Source organism: Apaloderma vittatum, unplaced genomic scaffold (genome assembly GCF_000703405.1).
Source record: "Apaloderma vittatum isolate BGI_N311 unplaced genomic scaffold, ASM70340v1 scaffold23132, whole genome shotgun sequence".
In the NCBI taxonomy this organism is placed as follows: domain Eukaryota; kingdom Metazoa; phylum Chordata; class Aves; order Trogoniformes; family Trogonidae; genus Apaloderma; species Apaloderma vittatum.
In genome coordinates, this window is record NW_009703427.1 from 1 (window position 1) to 19,163 (window position 19,163).

Consider the following 19,163-nt stretch of genomic DNA (forward strand, 5'->3'; position numbering starts at 1 on the left):
CGACAGGCACACACGCCCCAACATCCCCCCGCCCCGCTCCGCCTCCGGTCACATTTGCAGAGACTCTGTTTTCTGGGAAAAAGCTCCGATTGTTGGAGTTGTGACCCGGGCCCAAAGGCGGCCATGTGCGCTCGTCTGCTTGTGACTGGAATGATCGTAACGGATTGAAGCCCTCCCCAGAACGCACCGAGAACCTGACCTATAAAGAGAGCTTTGGGACTGGAGTTCAACTTCCCCCAACGTTTTCTTTAAACTGCTTTCGGATTCAAAACGATGTCCGTACTGCATGAGTGACTATGGCCATGGGCACGGACAAGAGACAGAGGCTGCACCACAGTCATTGCACTTGAACCATTTGCCTTTTTTTTTTCTTTTTTCTTTTTGCAATGTACCCACGTGTCAGGGAACAGCTTTGCTACAGTCTCTGCCTCAGAGAAATCTGCGTTCTCCTGCAAGCCAGAGGCCAATACTGCTCACAAATCTCACCCGTGCGTTTCAGACCTCAGCCTCTCACCCCTGGCACCCCAGCATCAGGTGCGAGCTCCCAACACCGGCCCAGGAGCCACTTCCAGAGGGGACTGGAAGGAGCTGTGGGCAGTTTTGTCTTCCTGGAGTCCAGGCAGCCCTAGGAAAGTCCTGTTTGAGTCTTTACTCCAGAACCTTGAAGCTGCTGCAGTCTGTACTGATGGACACTGCTTCCCCCGCGGTGCGGATAGTGTTGTGTATTGGAAATCACTGCTCCCCGGGAGCCCTGGTAGAGGACAGACTGCCCGGAATTCGGCAGACTGATAGTCCGCAAGTCTGACTGTAGTGACCTAGCACTTTGGGGAGCCGAGGTGGAGCCTGACGTGCCCGTGCAGGGCTGGGAGCCCGACTCGGAGGAAAGAGAGTCCACAGCTGTCTGCTGTGCCGGGCTGGCAGTGGCAGGGCAGCTCTTTTTCAGGAGGCTGCTGCTGACGCTGCCAGAGTGCTGCTGGCTGCTGTAATACCCCGAATTCCCTGCAAAGAGGGCGGAGGAGTCTGTGGAGACCGAGTGGGCAGGGCTGGAGTAGGAGGCGGAGGAGAGGGATGTTTCCGAGGAACCATGAGAGAGGCTGTGTCCTGTCCTCTGGGCTGCGGCTCGGTAGCTGTAGCCAGGAGACTGAGTGAGGTGTCCTCTGTAGGGGGAGGAGCTCTGCTGGAGAAGGGTCTGTGATTCTGCCTGGGGACTGTCAGACTGCAGGAGCTGAACAAGTCGGTGAGGGGGGAAAAAGAAAAGAAAAGAAAAGGCATGTTAGAGACTTCCTCATTTCTTATCTCCTTCTCATACCAAAGGTGCTTCATGTAGCAGGATAGGGAATAACTGGCAGTGAAACCCAGTTTTTCCTCTAATCCTCTTAAAAGCTTTACTTCAAAATGGGTGGGTAATATATGAAAAAACTTACCTGGTAGCTGTATCGAGGACTGTAAACTGCCGGTCCTTTGTGGGCTTCTGGAGTGTCTCCTTCTGCTGTATCTGCAAGGCACAGGCAAGATATTAAACCTCAACCCACTGGACAGAGGCCACAGCAGCTCCCTCTCAAACGACACCTGCATGCACCCCAGCCAACTTCTGCATCCACCTACAGCTGAGACAAGGGCAGCTTCTCCAGCCATCAGGGTTTCAGAAACAGAAGGACGCTAGCAAAAGGCAACTGGAAAAGCCAAACACGTATAAACCAGCAGCGCGTGTTCAGACCTGCTGCATCCCTTACATCGGCAAAGCTCACCTGCCTCAGATCAGCCTATCTGAACAGCGACACAGAGACAGGCTGAACTCCATCAGCTCTTCTGAAGGATATTGGAAGCAGAAGACGGTTTCTAAGGTCTCAGCAATTCTCCACTCAGCTTCAGTCCCCACTTACAGCTGGGGAGATAAAACTGTCCCTTTGGAGAGGGCTGCCAGCAGGGTCCCACTGCAGGTTGTCCTCAGAGGCAGATCCAAAGATTGAGGTCCCGTGTCGTCAGGGCTGTCAGTGCCTCTGCCGCCGTTTTAGAGATTATGCTTTATAAGTCAACTGAGCTGCTCCAAACAGAGTCACTCCTAGACCTCAGAAATGCCTGTTTTTGGAACAGGCTAAGACAACGACAAAAGCGCTCTGAGGTTTGAAGGGTACCAGCAGCACAGTACACACTGATCCGCCTTAGTCATGCGAGAGATCGAGAGGAATAAGCTGCTTCTTGACAGAGCAAGCCCTTCCAGCACCTGTATCTCGGAGGGGGGGTGAGCTTCTTGTCCTACCAGACAACTGAACCTGAACAGCCAAGAAGTACGTACTGCAGGTGAACCAACCACTCTGCCACGGGTGATTTCCAGTTGCTACTACCGTAACCAGGGGGCCAAGCTGGCGATCACGCTTTCTTTGGGAGGGAGTGGTGGGACCAGAAGATCTCACACCAGAGTTGTGATGAGACAGAGCTGTTCATCTGCAGCATCTCAGGGATTCTCAGCAGCCATGTTTGAAATGCTTTGGTGAAACAGCGCTGGAATTAGTATTGAATTTATGTGACAGATGTTTCTCAGTCATGAAACAGGACACACTGCCTTGGTCCGCTCTGTACTTCTGCCAGGCAGGTCTGGCTTTGCACCAGCTGCGCTGGCACGAGGCCCTGTGCCAGCGCCACCCAGGGCTTTGCTGAGGTTGCCCTCTCTGCTGCACCACCATTGCTGGCTTAGCTACACAGGAGTGTGGATGGAGCTGTCTTGCCTGCTGTTGAGGTTCAGAAGCCGCATTCCTAAGGGCACAGGACCCGCACAGGGACCAAGGTGTGAAGTTTCCAGCACATGTCCCGTGCTGGAAACCTTCCATTTTCTGAAACGGCATCTGATGCATCATGTAGCTGTTTGCTGTAGGTGACATCCTGAGTACTGCACTGCAGAAAGCCAAAACTTGGGGGAATTCGAGGCGTGTTTAGTTAAGCAGTCATGCACAGAAGAGACTAAGTGTTCAATCCAGGAGATCGTTGTGATTACCAGAAGTTGAGTATAAGAGTCAGAAGAAATCTAAAGATTTTTTCTGGAAGAAATTGTTTCTTAAGAAGCCAGTCATGCAAGCAAGGTGGCACAATTTCCTGGCAGTGCCTGTTCATGGGAAAAACCTCCACAAGCTAAAAGACTACTGGAAGACTCTAAATTACAAAAGGTAAATAAACATTCCTAAAGCCCTCCTCCCACTGAAATCTGGCCGGGCAAACCCAAAACAACTTTAAGTAAACTTAAAAAGCTAAACTCAACATTTCCCCCCCCATTTGCTAATACCCGCACAAGGAAGGATGCAAAGAAGAAACATTTTTCGTGGTAGTGCTGGCCTGTGCCAACCCAAAGCACGTATGAAATGACAGCTTTAACCGATGGTAATTGCAATCCTCCCAAGTGTGGTGTGCACACAACTTCCAGCTCATTCTTACACACCCCATCAGCAAACTATCCAAGTTTGGGGTTTTTAGTTCCCCACATATTATTATCTGTTACAGCCTCAAGTAAATGTGTATCTTCACAACTCCTACAGGTGACACCAGGCACAGCAGGGACTGAGATACTCATTTGTTTCACTAAGAAGCAGACCAGCAGCTGGGGGAGGGAAGATGGCTTGCAGAAACTAAAGAATCTAAACAAGCTACTGAAGAAACTGCCAGAGTATGCAGAAAAAGAAAAAAATATTTTGCTGTGCTAGGATGAAAGAGACAAAAAGATTTCTGTCAGCTACAGCACTAAGTTTTCATAACTGGGAGTGAGATGGGTTTTATATAACAAGAAAGACGACTGGATGGATCATCAGCGAGCTGTAATCTTATCAGCCAGGAGCCTCAGCCAGCGTCCTGAGCTATGAGGAAGCAGGGGCTGATGGCACCACACAAGCTAAGTTATTTAAATATGATGATCCATAGCTAAAAGTCCCAAGCGAGATCAGGATTCTGAGGGTAAGATCTGTTAGGGAAAACTAATCACATTGAACAGATGCTGTAAAATAAATGAAAGAAAAGTAATTCTGTCTCACAGCTGAGAAATCAGGCAACAATGAGGTGACCTGTCCATCTCGGCCACATCTCACTTTTAGACCACAGGTGGATCAAAGAGGAGCACAATTTCAGCTCAAGTTAGCAATACTGACCCTGCTTGCTACTTGGTGAGGACAATGCTTTATTCAGAGAAGAAAGAAACATCAATATAGAACTAAATTCACCTCAGTAAGGAGGTGCACTTCACACAACTGAAAAATACCATAACTCAGGGAATCAAGTAACTTCAAAAAGAGCTGAAGTAAGCCTTGGAAGCTAAATCAGCTCTAAGCATCGCCTAAAGCCTACACTTGCATTTTATTGCAATAATACATTTATCTGAGTGTTCAGCCAACTAGAATTATTAAATGACAGCACTTTCATCTCCAGTACACAGGGGCACTTGAGGCAATGCAGCTTAACTCATCTGTCCAAGGACAAAGAAACTATCCCTGCCAGAGCCAAGATGCAAGTAGTCTTGAATCCAAACCCTGGAGAAACCTGGCGGTCTTCCAGGTCTAGCAGAAGAGGAATACAGGCTCAAGCAGTATCTGAATAACAACCAAGTCTGGTTCACAGAAGGCTCTTGTAAGGCATCAATAATGTTAAAGACGAAGGGACAACTAACTTCATAGACAAGTCTGCAAAGTTATGAGAACCCATCATTTCCCACCAAGCAAGTGTTCCAAAGTTTCGTCTTCCTACCTGCATCTCTCTCAACGGCACTGTCACAGGTAGGTGAGGATTCAGTTCTCTGGGATACCTTTGCACCACTCCGCAGCACCTTCTCAAGGATGCCTCGGCCCTCTCGAAGCCTCTCCACTGACGTCGGGACCATCCTGCCACAAAAAAAAACCGGGAACAGCTGAGGATTATGATTACGCAGCCGAGAGCGACGTGACCAACACACAGCGGGGCTGTGGGGTCCTCGGTGTGACCACAGCGCAGCTTTAAAGTCTCTGCCTAAAATCACTGGTGCAATGTTAGCACAAATGCAAACCCTGTGACAGAAGGGAGGGACCAGACACCACCAGCACTCTAGACAGATGACGAATAAACTTCTGAACTGATTTTGCAGTGTAAATAACCTCCTGTGGGATTTTAGACTGTCAGTCACTGGCTACTACCATAGCATTGCCCTCAGGAAAACAGAAGTCTTTTATCGAAAACACGGCATAAACATCCAGCTCAGCAGATCACCTCATTACAGGACACCTTCTCCCAGAAAAACTGTTTTGAGATTCAACAGCATTTTGAAAAACCCTGGTACTGTTTTAAGGTGAGATGCAGCTATATCACACAGCTTACTTTTACTCAAATCAAAAAGAAGCAAAGCCAGTACCTTTGTGATAATTCAGTGTCAAGACAATACAGTCAGATAACACAACGTTCCTGGAGCAGAGCTAGCTTGGCCATTCTGCCCATTTATGGTACTTTTACCTCACGTTTTTTGTAACGTGAAAATTCTGTGCTCAAGACTGGTGCTAGATTTTGTTCCACTATATATTATAAGTGCCCCGTGTGAGGATGGAAAAGAGGGGAAGAGGTTTTCCTAAAGCCAATCTGTGGAAGAAAAACCGACCCCTGGACAAGCCCCAGGCCCTTGGGTCAATATTCCATCTACCATGCAATGGATCACCTGAATCTCTTTAGAAATATGTGTTTTAACCTACAAGACAGTAGCACCTTGACCCCTGCCTTCACTCTAGATGCTAAAGAACATGCACCTTAGAAATGCCTGAATTTAAATATTTAGTATAATATTACATACACTGTATATCATGTAAGCAGCTTAACATCACATTAAGAGATTTCTGATTTTTCTTTCATTTTAAAGATGTGTTGAAAACTGTGCTTTACATTAGCTTTTTTTCTTTTTTTTTAAATAAATAGCCCAGACATTCACCCCTCAATGAAGCAGAGGAGAGCAGAGGCCAGAGTTCACACCTCATGGAGGTGAATGGGGGTGAGCGGGTGAATTCACACCTTCACTGCTGCTACTGTTTTGCTGGAGACAGTTTTCTGCAGGGCTGGGTTTACTGGGCAGCAGCACATTGGTTTACATTGTGATAGCTGTATCGTGGCAACTGAAAGAGTCAGAAACTTATTTTTTTTTTAAATGAAAGCTATTGGCATTTATTGTAGGATTCAGCAAAAATGTGGACAACCCTAAAAATTAAGGCGTGTAATTTTAGTTCCTGCCATTTTCTTCTGTCCCAGTATTATATTATTGTGAATGCCTGGACACGTATCTGAAATGCAAGCACTCAGAGTTAAAGATGAAACTGGGTCACAATTTTAAACTCAATAACATACGATTTCCGACACATTTTTTAAAAGTAGAAGGTGACTGTATGTTTTGTTAGCCTTGGCCGTTAAAAAAAACACAGAAGAACTAGATTTTTAAAAAGCAGCAAACCTGCTTAATCCTTTTCCAAAACATATCAGCAGGGTTTCCACTTTAGATCCAGTGTCCCGTAACAATATGATTTTTATTCCCACACAATACTTACTCACGAAAGCATGTGAGAAACTTCACCTGCTGAGGAGCTGCAGATGAAGCTCACAGAATATAAAGCACAGCACTACAGCAAGGTTGCCACACTGACACCTCACTCCAAAATAGTTTGGTGTTTTTTTCATTCTTCTAGGTTTTTCTTTCACCCCAGGCAGAAGGAAGTGGCACAGGAGAAGGGCAGCACAGGATATCAACACTTGCACAGAATAATACTTAATCATAAAATAATTATTATAAACTAATCATCAGCCGACTGCCTCAGCTGCAGCCAGTCCCAACAGAAGGTCATCTGGTAGCCAGGGTACTGTCAGAGCTACATGACAAAATATTTCTATTAAACTCCGCTTGAAGTGTGACAGAAAAGGGAACAGAACTTATTGCTCCTGCAAATTCACCCAAAATGATGTTTCTCAAGCACTTCCAACACAGATTTCATACTTCTCAGTGCCTTCAGCACTGCTTAGCATCTCTTCCCTTGCCACCCCCCTGCTGTTACACGAGCAGTGACACAGCTGCTTCTGTGGAAAAGCAGCACTAAGAAATGTATCCTCTTTTTTTTCATGGATGAACAGAACTAGAATGCAGAGCAGCAGAGATGATGTACCACCATCAGTCCTAACCATTGCTGCACTGACACTAATGCAACATTCTGCACTTTGGTGCTGCAGTACTTAATTTTTTGGATCAGATGTTATTATCAGGTTCAAAAGTTTTCGGAGACCAGCCCTTCCCCTTATCAAACCTTCTCAAGGCAACACGCTAAAAGTGGTTTTTCCGAGCCTTTGGCAAGTCACCGACTGGAGCCTGATAACTGCTCTTCAGGCTGTGTGTGCAAGGCACTAGGAAAGGCTGGAGCTGTTTCACTGCCCCTGCTTCTCAAATGCAGAGGGCTCTGTTAGCTCTCCTTCTGAATAGGAGTTGACTTAGTACCACTCATGTCCAGAAAGAGTGGAGGTTCAGCAAAAAAAGACCTGGATTAAATTCTCATTGCAAGAGCCAAGACCTTAACAAACACAAGATCTTAAAACTGGTGGAAGAGACAGACAACTGTTCAACATTGTATCTTTCCAGACAGATTTTTAATAACTAAACCGAGAACTGAAGGGCAGGCTGAGGAGGCTGCTGGTTTCCTTCACGGTTGTTTAGCGAGAATAACGCCAGAGACCCGACTGCATCCACCCAACTGTTAGGGAAATGCACCCCAGAGAGCTTGGTCCCTCTCTGCGGAGCGATGTCAGGCTTGCTGGGAAGGGTAACACTCACCACCTACTGCTGATGTTCTCCTGGGATTTGCTGAGTGAAGTCGAGGAACCAGCCCCCCTCGAGTCTGGCGGGCTGATGTCCTCTACGTGAGGCAGAGAGGGATGAGAAGGGGAGAAGCCACTTTGTGGGGAAGACGGGGTTCGTGCTACCGAGCCCGGCAGAGTGTTGCCATCTGCATCAGTCACAGAACCGCTGCTGCCCTGTCGGGTAGGAGTCCCTGTACATCGTGCTGAATCGCCTCCCTCCTTGGCTTCTTGTTTCCTCTTGCGGTATTCTAGTAGAGACACCTGGGAGAGAGAAATGCAGCTGTGAGTCAGGGAACGCAAAGGACCAGGATAGGAGGAGGAACACGCCCACACGTCATTTAACAAATCTATTTCTCTGGGTTAGCAGATAAAACTTTGAAAGGTATCTGGGATTATGAAATCTTCCTGAAGCTGCAGGTGCTCTGGAAAGTGAGCTAAGTGGTACGAAACTGGACCACTCACCGTGTGACACACTCATCCACATTTTACTCTTTATGACCAATACTACGAGGAGTTTGCATCTTCAACAACGTGGAATTTCACATTGCTTCAGTATATGCCTGTACAGTCAAGCATCAGGACTCTACACGCTCCTCCTCTCAACACACTTCACTCTCTCTGGTTTGTGGCATTATTTAAAATGCGTATTGCTATCTCCAAGACAGGTAAGAAGAGCCTTTGTCGCAGGACTGGCATCTTCAGAGAATCTTGTTCATCTGTACCAGTGCAGCTACACTAACGCTAAAAATTGGTAAAGCCTTGCGCTGAATTTGAACCTCTTTAGAGTAGGTTGCTGCGATGGTGGTATTGCAAACTTCCAGTGCTACCACCTAAACAAACTACTCCTAGCAAAGGTAGAATGTATTTCGTGCAAAGCAGTGTCAGATTTGTCAGAGACACAGACCAAAAGGTCCCAAGATAACTCAGTCTTGTAACACAGGGATAGCAGAACCTAAAAATTACACAAATACTTCCAGCTGAGCTCTTACCTTTCAGTGTGCCTTCCCCTGAAGAGTTATTATAAGGCACAGAGACATAAAGGACTTGCAGAAGGCAGCTCTACTGAAGGACTTCTCAACTGCGACTCAATGCCTCTATAGAAGGCTTTATGATGCTAAAATATTGAACAGGGTATTTCCAAAAGTAACTCAACATATGAAGGCTTTAAGATAAGTGTAACTTTAGAAGAAAAAGGAAGAAAATCAAAACCCTCCAGAAACAGAATGGAAATAAGATACTCCATCTAGCTGGACACTTACACAAGGGATCCGAGTTACCACACTCGCAACAACAAATAAAGCCAAGCACAGGAAAAGGTACCAACACACATTTAGACAAGCGATTCCTTATTTGTTCCGTGAATACCCAGTTTTACTGTAGTGACACCAGACATAATTTTCACTTGGTTTTAGTCCCACAAGGGTCACTGGCCTGCTATTAGAAACCAATATGCATTTGCTTTCTTGAGACAATATTCCTGTGGTTTTAGTTTCACAGTGCTAAAATTTAAGTAAGAATCTTCATCTGCTTTTACTGCAATATTATTCTATTTCTTTAGTAATGGAAATATTCTATTATATGTTCTAAGGAAGAGCCTACGCTTTCTTTTGAAACATTAGACCCTCTCTTTCCTAGTAGGGGCCCTTTTCATCCTGATAAATAACACCTTCACAAACCAGTACAGCTGCACCATGATATTGCTCTGGGCCTTGTGTCACTTTAACAACTGTTTCTGAAAGCATCGTGCTCTCCTTTCTGTGGTACAAGAAGAGGTGTTTTCATTGTAGCCTTTTTCTTCCATTTCTCACATCAAAATCATAGAATGGTTTGGGCTGGAAGGGACCTTAAAGGCCATCTCATTCCAAGCCCGGACACCTCTGACCAGACCAGGTTGCTCAAAGCCTGGTCCAGCCTGGCTTTGACATCTTGCCTAAAGAGCAGCATATTCTCTTTTAACAACTTTTAAACTGCTTTCATCCAGGCACTGGATACCTGGATTATTTGTCCAGACTACATTTTAGTTGTATCCCACTCTCTGTTCTCCCTGTTAGTCTTTCCCACGGTGTCTACTGTTCCCACTCAGATTCCTGCAGCCTAAGAATTTCTTTAACAAGAATACTTGCCTTCTTCCTTTGTGGCGGGTTCTGGGGAGCAGATCTGACGCCTTCACAAGCTCTCTCGCCGCAGGGAGACATGGATCCATGCACTGTCTCTTTAAGCAGCCCTGACTCGTGTCTGCTGAAATATCCTTCGGCAGGAGAGCTGCAGCATCCTGCTTCTGAATTCATTGGCTTCCTCTCTCCCAAAGGAGTAGATCCTCTCAACAACCCATCTACACGTGGCATAGCGTTCAATGGGGAGAAGGCATACATTAAATTAAACTCTGTCCGAAAAGCCTGATCAGAGCTTCGTAGCAGCATCTGTGCTTCCCCACTTTTCCCTGGGAAGTTCATCTCTGAAGTAGAGTTCATGGAGGGTTGTGGAGCCAGATCAGAGGATCCAAAGGTGAGCAGCGATGGTCGTTCCGGGCAGGTGTTTGCACTGGAATCCAGGTACCCACCCTTCAAATCCGGGTCAGATCGGAGGCAGAGCTGGAAAATCCAAGGACACAGGAGAAGGGTGGGAAGTTAGGAAAAGGAAAGGGTGAGGGGCAAGGGCGGGGAGAGAAACTCGAGTGTCAGAAAGTACTCTGTATGATGCTAGCTTACTGCTTTCCAGTTCCCTTCCGATCGCCCCTTTGGTCCTCTCCTGCACCATTTTGCTCATTTTACAAGCGAATGACTGAGACTAAGTAATGCTCAGCTGAGCAGTCCAGTACGAGATGCCCTTTCTCCTGCAGCAGTCTTACTGCAGCAAGAGGATAAGGCTCAGCACTATCCCCAGGCAGTCAGTGAAGAAAAATGAGGCATTTTCAATACGCCCCAAAGTTGATGTTAACACACAGTACTAACTAGGTTCCTTATGGGAAGGAGAACGGAGAAGATCTGCTGTCCACTTGCTGTTTTATTAGACAAGTTCCTCACTGTCCCAAGTCAGCCACTACCAATTTCCTAACAATGAAATGCCCAGGACCTCCAAACCTTTTGTTTTCACTTATTGTGAGCTTTGGAAATCTCTAACAATAGTACGTTCATTTAATTTATACTGCTTTTCTACATTTTATATTCTCTAACAAAACCATAATGGCATCATCTTTGTGCTGTCACGGTTTCTGAAGCGCTAGGCACTGACACAACTGTATATCCATTTATCTGCTTCAACTGCCAAAACCCCTCCAGGGCAATGGCATAATCATCTCCTTCACCGTGTTAATATGTCAGGATCTCAGACAATGAGCATAACTGACAAGATTTCATCCTCTTTGCAAGACTACAGTGCTGAGGGAAACAGACAACAGCACCAGGCACCAGCTCTGCCCTACTGCTGCTAGTATTACAGCTCCAAGCAACCTGCCACATTGGAGACAAGTGTATTTTCAACTATGTAACAGTCTCTGAGCAAGGTACTCATATTTTACAGCAGGCCAGTAGGTAAACAAAATACTATTTTCTGGCATCTCCTCAATATTTCAAGTCTGCAAGTGAAGAGGTGATAAATCAAGGCTGAAGGGAGCAGGCTAGGTGCACCACACTGTGTCCTCCCTAAGTCAAAACTAGCAGCGGACACTTTCCCTTTTCTTCCTCAGTACTAGTTTTGCTGCTGCTGAGTAAATAACACACCACTTGTCTGCTGGACCAGAGCTGAGGCTGATTATGGTGCTTTCAGGGTGTCCACACCTCTTGTCTTCACCTCAGCAGCTGAGACATGCCTATTTCCAGGCTGCCTATTTCCCACGAGTGTCATCAAGTCAATAATAAACTCAGTCTTCAATTCATTTGTTCTCTTGTGGTAACCTTGAAAACCCCCCTCAGTCTTATTGTGACTCGTGCCCCACCCCTATTCCCACTCCCTCTGCACATCTCACCCTGCCCTCCCACCACGGCCCCAAAGGCACAGCCAGGCACGCCCTGCGCACGCGGCCTCGCGGGTGCGATACCCACCTCGGGTGACATGGACTCAGGCCTGTGCGCAGGGGAGCTCTCAGGGGAGGATACGTTCTAGAGGAGGAAAAAGCATCTTGTCATTCCTCTACTTAAAAAGTCAAGAAGCAAAATAAAACCCATCAAAAAATAAGCACAGAGGTTAGCAATAGCTATTCTAACAAACACAACCCCAGGAACTGGCCTCAGCCTGGACAACTCTGCCGGTTACGTGGTTCCTAAAGCTCCCTAGAAGCACAAACAGGACCGGGTTACTGTGTTTCATGCTAGAACTGAGTGCCCCAAACCAGAGCACATAAAAAGCATCTCATTTGTTATATTTCTGATGCTGTCAGGTAGCTTACACCATGAAACATAGAGAAAGCCGTTTATGTTGTTCAGTCAAAGAACATGGGAGTGATGGAAAGCCTGGTTTTGCCCAAACACTGTAGTGAACTTCCACAGGCTTTCTATCAGAAAATAAAAACATCTCCTTCAGGCCCCTGTGGGTCACCTTCCCAGCTGAAGTCAAGAGAATAGGTGTGAATGGACAGCTTTGTGCAATGTCACAGAGGATCTATCATCTGAGCACCCAGCAGCAGGCAGCAGCACACACACACAAGGGCACTGTTAAGGCCACCTCCTCAAGCACTTTCCTTTCCATGCTACTGAGCAGGCCTAAAATAGAAATAGAAAGGAAGAAGGTTTCCCAGAGAAGCACGGTAGGAGCCCCTGTCCTCTGCAAAGCAGAAACACTCAGAAAGCTGAGGAATCTCAGACACTTCTTAGTTAAACTGGATTCTGACAAACTCCAGAGAAAAGGCAGATGCATCATCATGCTTCTAGTCGCTGCTATGAATATGGGAGGGGCTAAACATCCTCCAATTTGTTTCCAGTCTAAAAAAGCCCAAAACTGAGTCTAAAAAAATCGCTCAGTCTCTAAAACCCTGACAAACCAGAGTTTCAGAAGCTTATGATACAAGCTCTTCAGAGAACAGCTAAGAAATTAATTAACAATCAGGTTTCTTAAAAGCCACAGCTTTCAAAAACGTATTTCCCAGCACGCAGCATCTTCTGCTCATTTGAGGAGGTTTGTGAGCTGACGGAACAATCTTTCTGTTCTCTTCCCATAGTGCCACAGGACTGAAGTATAAAGCTTTATACATGGGGAGATGTATTCACTGAAGTTAAAATAACTAAATGAAACAGACAGACACGATTTAAAATAGCAATATTATGAATGAGCTGCATTGAGGGAAATAAAGTTTGAACAAAGCTGCCCATGGTCTACTGAGCTGTTAGACTCTTTGAAAAGAGAGAAAAGGTAAAAGAGGCAAGTAAGGTACAGATGCCCACTGAAATCCAGGCTTCTCATGCCTTACCCATGGCAACAGAAATAACTAACACGAAGGTGAGACAGAAAATCAGTGACTAGACTGTGGATGTCCATGGCAACACTGCCTAGATCTACCATCTCATCCAGAGGAGAGGTAAGGATCATTTTCAATCAAGCTCTCTGCCTGAAACAGTCTTTGATCTCTCTCCTCAATGCTCCACAATCGTCCCTGCTAACCTCTACAGATTTGCTTCTTAGACAGCTTGCAAGAAAGGACTCTTAAAGAAGTTTGCACTGAGCAAAAACACCGCAAAGGACTGTTTGTCCTGTTGCAAAACACGAGAGATTCCTACAAAGCACCCCCTGGTACGAAGCAGTCTGTCATTGTACAATTTTTTTAAAATGGTTTTAACAGGCAGAGTGTGAGCAGCCAGTCTGAAGAACTCAATTTAAAAAAAAAAAAAGTAACACTAGGAAACAAACCTAAAACTGCAAACAGAATGGCACAGAGCAGCGACACAAAGTGGAAGGTCCAAGCTGGATGGATGCCATTAACTCTCCCACTGAGTTCAGAGCAAGGGAAAGCACCTACACAGCCTGCTCAGTACTTCTGCAAACTTTTGCAAAGGGGAACGATCAAGAAATCAAAGGTACAAAGTATTTTCCTGCTACCCAGTCAAAGGAAATGAAAACCAGAGCATATAGTGGAAGCCAGTGTAAAGTATTTATACCATACTTGGGGTTACTGAAAGCTGTTCAGTGAAAGAGGAACCGAGGATGTCAGCCAGCCTTGGCAAAGTGGAGCACTGCTGCACTCTTTGGAAAAGGCAGGGATTGGAAGTCACATTGGCACAGAGATCTGAAGTGGGGAAGATGACTAAAGAACACTGAAAAGTCTGCAAAATTTGGGAGCTAATACACAGAAATGGAGAAAAGAATTGGAGTAATGCTACTCATAGCTTCACAGCAAGGCCTGGCTGCAGCAAGGTTCGACCTTTAATAGAGCAGGAGATTTGGCCAGAAGTGGAGCAGAAAAAGGCAGCAGTGCTTTTGAGTGTGACGCTGTGATGCTGCTCAAGAAAACAGCCACATACTCAAAAAGGAAGGTGTCCCCAGTGCTACCTCCACTGCAAATATTCCAGTTCCTCTCTCCTTACCGCTCCCAGTCCCCAGGGCAGATTTACCTCAAACTGTAGTGGAGTATTGCAGCGACTAGCAGCCAGAGAAGGAATCGGTGAGAACATCACGCCATAACCATTGCGACTCTCCTCCTCTCCCGGCAGCGACGAGCAGGGCGTAGCCAGCTGTGGGCTCGCTGAGCCAGGAACCGAAGGGATGGGAGGCGGAGGGGTGATGGGAGACAGCGGCCTCAGCAACTTCTTAACGTTCTGCTCCATCAAGTAGCGAGACTTCCACTTCTTCAGGGGGCTCAGCAAGTCTGAAAAACAAACCGAGGTGAGGATAGGGCTGAATGATTAACCATAACCATTAGCCATGTGCAAACCACACACTTTCTCCTTCCCCCTACTCCCAACCCAAACGGAGCCCAGGAGCCTCCCATGTGACTACACAAGATGCCTAAAAATGTGCCTAAAAGTGCCTCTGAAGTACTTCTGCACCAGTTGTGAGAAATATTTAGATACTGAGAACAGAAAAATACATCACAGAAACACACAGTAACCAAGGAAAGGAAATATTTCGACTAGAAGAAAGCACAAGAAGAAGCTAGGGGAAAAGACGACAGGAGAGGATAAGAAAAGGAGTGTGGAGGAGAGGGCTCAGAGGACATGTCACTGTCACTGCTATGAACAGACTACAGGCAGCTCCGTTATCATTGGCGAACTTATTAATTCCCTATAGGCTACAGCAATATAGGTCAAAAACACTTCTCTCCCACAGAGAATTAATGTCTTTCCCTCAGGCCTACCCCTATTCAAAATATCCTCTTTTGATACTTTTCAACAGTCAATTCTGTATTATCTGTCTGCTGTCTAGTTTCCTGTTTGTCGTCCTTGGAAAACTGATCCCTGACTGGGCAGACCTTCATCCTATTTCTCTGTAGAAAGATTCAGACACAATATTTAACCATTCTACTGCTTTACTCACAGATTTTATTTTCTCCATCTTTGAGACCTACTTAATCATTTGCTTTTAATATACGTTCATGTGAGACTTTGCTATTATCTTCCTATAATCAGCAGACACTTAGTTGTCCACCTAACAGCATCCTGCTGAGAAGAGATGACACTGTACTCTTCCCTCCCTCTTTATTGGACAAATGATCACATGGCACTGAGGATGATGATGCAAGACAAAGTGATTATCTTTTCACAGGAAAAAACCGAGAAACTTCACACACGCTCAAGCTCGAATGAATCTGCAGGAATTTGAACGAATGGCAAAATAACATTCTCATCTGCCATGGAATTGTGCCGTTGAGCAGCAGGACACATGAAGACGCCATCCTGCCTTTGCTATTCCACAGCTTCCCCAGTTTCACTCAAGTGCCCACGCTGCCCTGATGGTGCTGAGCACTTACCTGTGTCATCTTTGCAGATGCTGGAAGAGCTGCTGTTCTCGTTACTTTGGTATAGACATTGGGTTCTGTTCTCTTGTGGAGCTGGTGAGGTCTGAGTCATCCCCTCTTCCAGGGCTTGTTTGATCCAGCGCTGAAACAGAACGAGACTACATAAACATGCAACCCCTCTGGTACTTTCTACGTCACCTTGCGGGATGCACTCAAACTCCTACACTTCTGTGCAGCAGGGCAGGCTGCTCAGAACACTGATATTACCTCCTTCGCGTGCGCTCAGACAGGAACCCGTTAGAACACGGCTGCTAGCACTGAGTCTACCACCTACTGTGATGGGGCTGACTACGCGCTCCTGATGAGATGTGTTCTGGGGATCAGCAGTCTTCAGCAATAACACAGAGATAAGAGCGAATTATAAACAGATAAAATGCAAAACTCTGGCAGCTAAAAAAAACAGTAAAAGCAATCTTAATTAAAAGAAAAGGGAGATAAATACGATGAAGTATCTTAAAACCCTGATTTTGTTTTTTTGGGTGGGGAAACGGTTTCTTGCCCAGGATCACAAACACACTGTCCCCCTGCTCCACTAAGGCAGTATTAGAGCTTAACATAGACTCTGCTCTAATAATTCCAGCAGAGAAATGGCTGAGTTTAACAATTCTTCCAGGCCTGTGCTTGCTGCCAGAGACAAAGAGCAGAAAAATCTGATAAAATGTAAGCAGCAGTTTTCAAGGGGGCTAAAACAAGAAGAGAATAATAAAGGTAAATCTTTTCTTTGGCTACTAAAGTCAGGCGGTCTTCTGAACACAATAAAGAATGTTTCACACCTCATGCAAGTGAATGTGAACTGAAGTGTCAGCAAACTGCTGCAGCAGTGCAAGACACTAACACTGTGTCTTGATACCAACTGACTCCTTATGGCAAGCAGGAAACCTTTGCTTAATTTAGTATAAAAAAAAATAATTGCCACAGTATAGGAAAAAACACCCAGGTGATTCAGTAAAACAACAACTGTGAAAAAAAAAAGACTGTAATTTGCATTTGGGTAGTTCACCCAAGAAGAATTCACTTTACCAGCTTTTTCTCCTCCCAGAGAGCTTTAAAATCGTAAGTTTACCTTTCAGTAATCCACAGCTCATCTGCATGTCAGCAAAAAGCATCCTATCAGAGATACAAGTATGTGTCTTATGATTCCTCAAAGCTATCATGAAAGTGCATCAGAAACTCATTGGTCACAATCCTCAAAACGAAAACTTCAATGCGAGGATGAAGAGCAGCTGACAGGATCTATTTTGATGTCCTTCACTACTGTACAGCAGATGCTTCTTCTCTGTTCAAAGATAACTCAATGGATTCCACTGCGGCCACCAGGAAAAGTGAGAAGTGCCAGCCAGTCTGGAGCACTGCTACCTCAAATGCAGCATCTGATCTGAGAGCCAGGGCACTGTACAGTGCGTGATTAACGTGAGCAGGTTACACAGTTCAGTTTCCTTGCGAGGCTCAGACCCTGGCACGCTTTGGCTGCAAGCTGAGATCATCAGCTGAGGTATTTTGGCACAGTCCGCAGTAGTTTAAGGAAGAGTCCTGCTGACAGTCCAAGAAAATACGTGATCTATTTCAACAGCCTTTATAAATCAGCCTTCCTGGTGAAGTAGTCAGAATCAGACAAGACAAAGATCAGGTCTTGAGAGAACAACGTCATCAAGTTCTGGACCATTTCTAGACCTCAGCTGGCTGAAAAAGAGGTCTTCCCCCGTGAGAGTTTTCTAAACGTTTCTGAACACGGGAAGCAGATTTCTTCTACATCTCCAAAGTGTTAGTGATAAGAACACTGAATGCTACCAAGCATTTCCCTTGAAAAAGGCTGGGTAACTCCTATAAAGTAGATGAAATCCCTCACTCACACAGTTATTGGATTACTTACTTTCAAAAAAATAGAAATTTAAGAAATTATTTTCTCCAACACCTGGTCTGGACACAGAAGCTTTTGGTATTTTATTAATTATTTATATAGTGAAACAGGCAGTGTACTTAAGTTTTCAGATGATGCCAACCCAGGAGAAACAAGAACATGCTAAAAGACAGTATTCAAGGCTTTCCTACTGAACTGGGAAATGGATGGGGAAAACAGGCCACAGGTCAGCACAGGCTAGAACAAAGTACTATATAAAGCCAGAAACAATCAACCCTAAAATTACAGGCCAGAAAACTAATGGATTGTTCCAACAAACATAGTAAATCACAAACTGAACGCGAGTCTAAATCAACCTGTCAAAGAAAACTCAGTCATCATGCTGGGATGCACAAAGTGGGCATAAGCTACGAGTCACAGAGCAACCTTCTGCTTTGCAAGTGCCCCAGCTGCAACAGAACGTCCCGTTTCGGACACTCAGGTTCAGGGAAGACGTGAACTAAACAGAAGTCATCTGTGGTGAGACTTGTCTGTTCCCTCTCCAGCAGTGAGAATTATTGTAGGACTACAAAACAGCCAAATGCAGCAAGAGATGGGAAGGCTAGTTCTATGACAGCAGTTTTCACAGAACTGGGAGCTTGCTGGCCAGTTGTACAGCAAAGGCACCAAGCAGAGAACTGAGAATAACTCTGCCAGTTTTGCTCTGGATGCTTCTCTTTTCCCTGAGGCTCAAAGACACTGCTGAGGTTCAAAAAACCAGTTCAAACCAGTTCTCTGCTTAAAGGTGCACAGGGAGATTGCCCAGGCACATACAAACAAACACAGTTTTGCTCATATGAGTATACACGAACCTAAGAAGGAAATACCCAAGAGAGACCTCAGTTTCTTTTTGTAGGTGCCTGTTAGGGCACGACAATAATTTGGCTGAAGGTGGAAATACTAAAGTCCATAGGAAGGCAAAGAAACCATGATGTGGTACCAGGTTTTGAAAGCTACCAAGATCGAAAGATCAGAAGGAATTTAAAAATTAATCTCTGGTTCTCACAAAGGAACTGAAAGACCCTCTGAGCAAAGCTGATGGGTGATAGGCCAGATGAGTTCTGACAGAAATCCAACTGAGCAAACTAACCTGAGTTACTGTTTTCCTGTGAATGGGTAAATGCTGGCATTGACTGGCCACGCACCATCTTGGAGGAATGAAGTTCTCAGCTGTGGGCTTGCTCTTGTGAACAGGCAAACTCAAAGCTTTGCTAAACAACAAAAGGTCTCCAAAGACAATGGATTCTGACTGAGACACTCTATTCTTGACGTCTTTTGCAACACTGTCCTGTCTCCACAACACCAACCATCCTCTGACTGTGAAAGCAGTAACATAAAACATTTTAAGGACGACAACTAAATCTCCTTGAATCCTACACACTGGGTAATAGTCACGGCAGGTTTGGAAGTACGTGTTCCTAAGGAGAGTCACAGAACAGTTGTTCTACCACAGCAAAAGGCAAGGATGAAGACGGAAGCCCAGCTAGGAGAGTGGCAGGA

General features: G+C 45.5%; 1 protein-coding gene across 2 annotated transcripts in view; it reads right to left on the minus strand.

Moving 5' to 3' along the window:
• Positions 1–116: 116 nt before the first annotated feature.
• Positions 117–19,163, minus strand: part of SETD5 (SET domain containing 5) — a 40,635-nt gene continuing 21,588 nt past the window's right edge. Inside the window, exons 16-23 of one of the 2 annotated variants that reach the window (XM_009864633.1) lie at positions 15,719–15,848; positions 14,364–14,617; positions 11,865–11,921; positions 9,948–10,415; positions 7,799–8,085; positions 4,723–4,856; positions 1,425–1,495; positions 117–1,225 (exon numbers count right to left, since the gene is read on the minus strand). In XM_009864633.1, coding sequence (XP_009862935.1) covers positions 626–1,225; positions 1,425–1,495; positions 4,723–4,856; positions 7,799–8,085; positions 9,948–10,415; positions 11,865–11,921; positions 14,364–14,617; positions 15,719–15,848 — 2,001 coding nt within the window. In that variant the 3' untranslated portion in view covers positions 117–625. The remainder of the gene's footprint in view (positions 1,226–1,424; positions 1,496–4,722; positions 4,857–7,798; positions 8,086–9,947; positions 10,416–11,864; positions 11,922–14,363; positions 14,618–15,718; positions 15,849–19,163) is intronic. The other variant, XM_009864634.1, reaches the window with a different exon arrangement.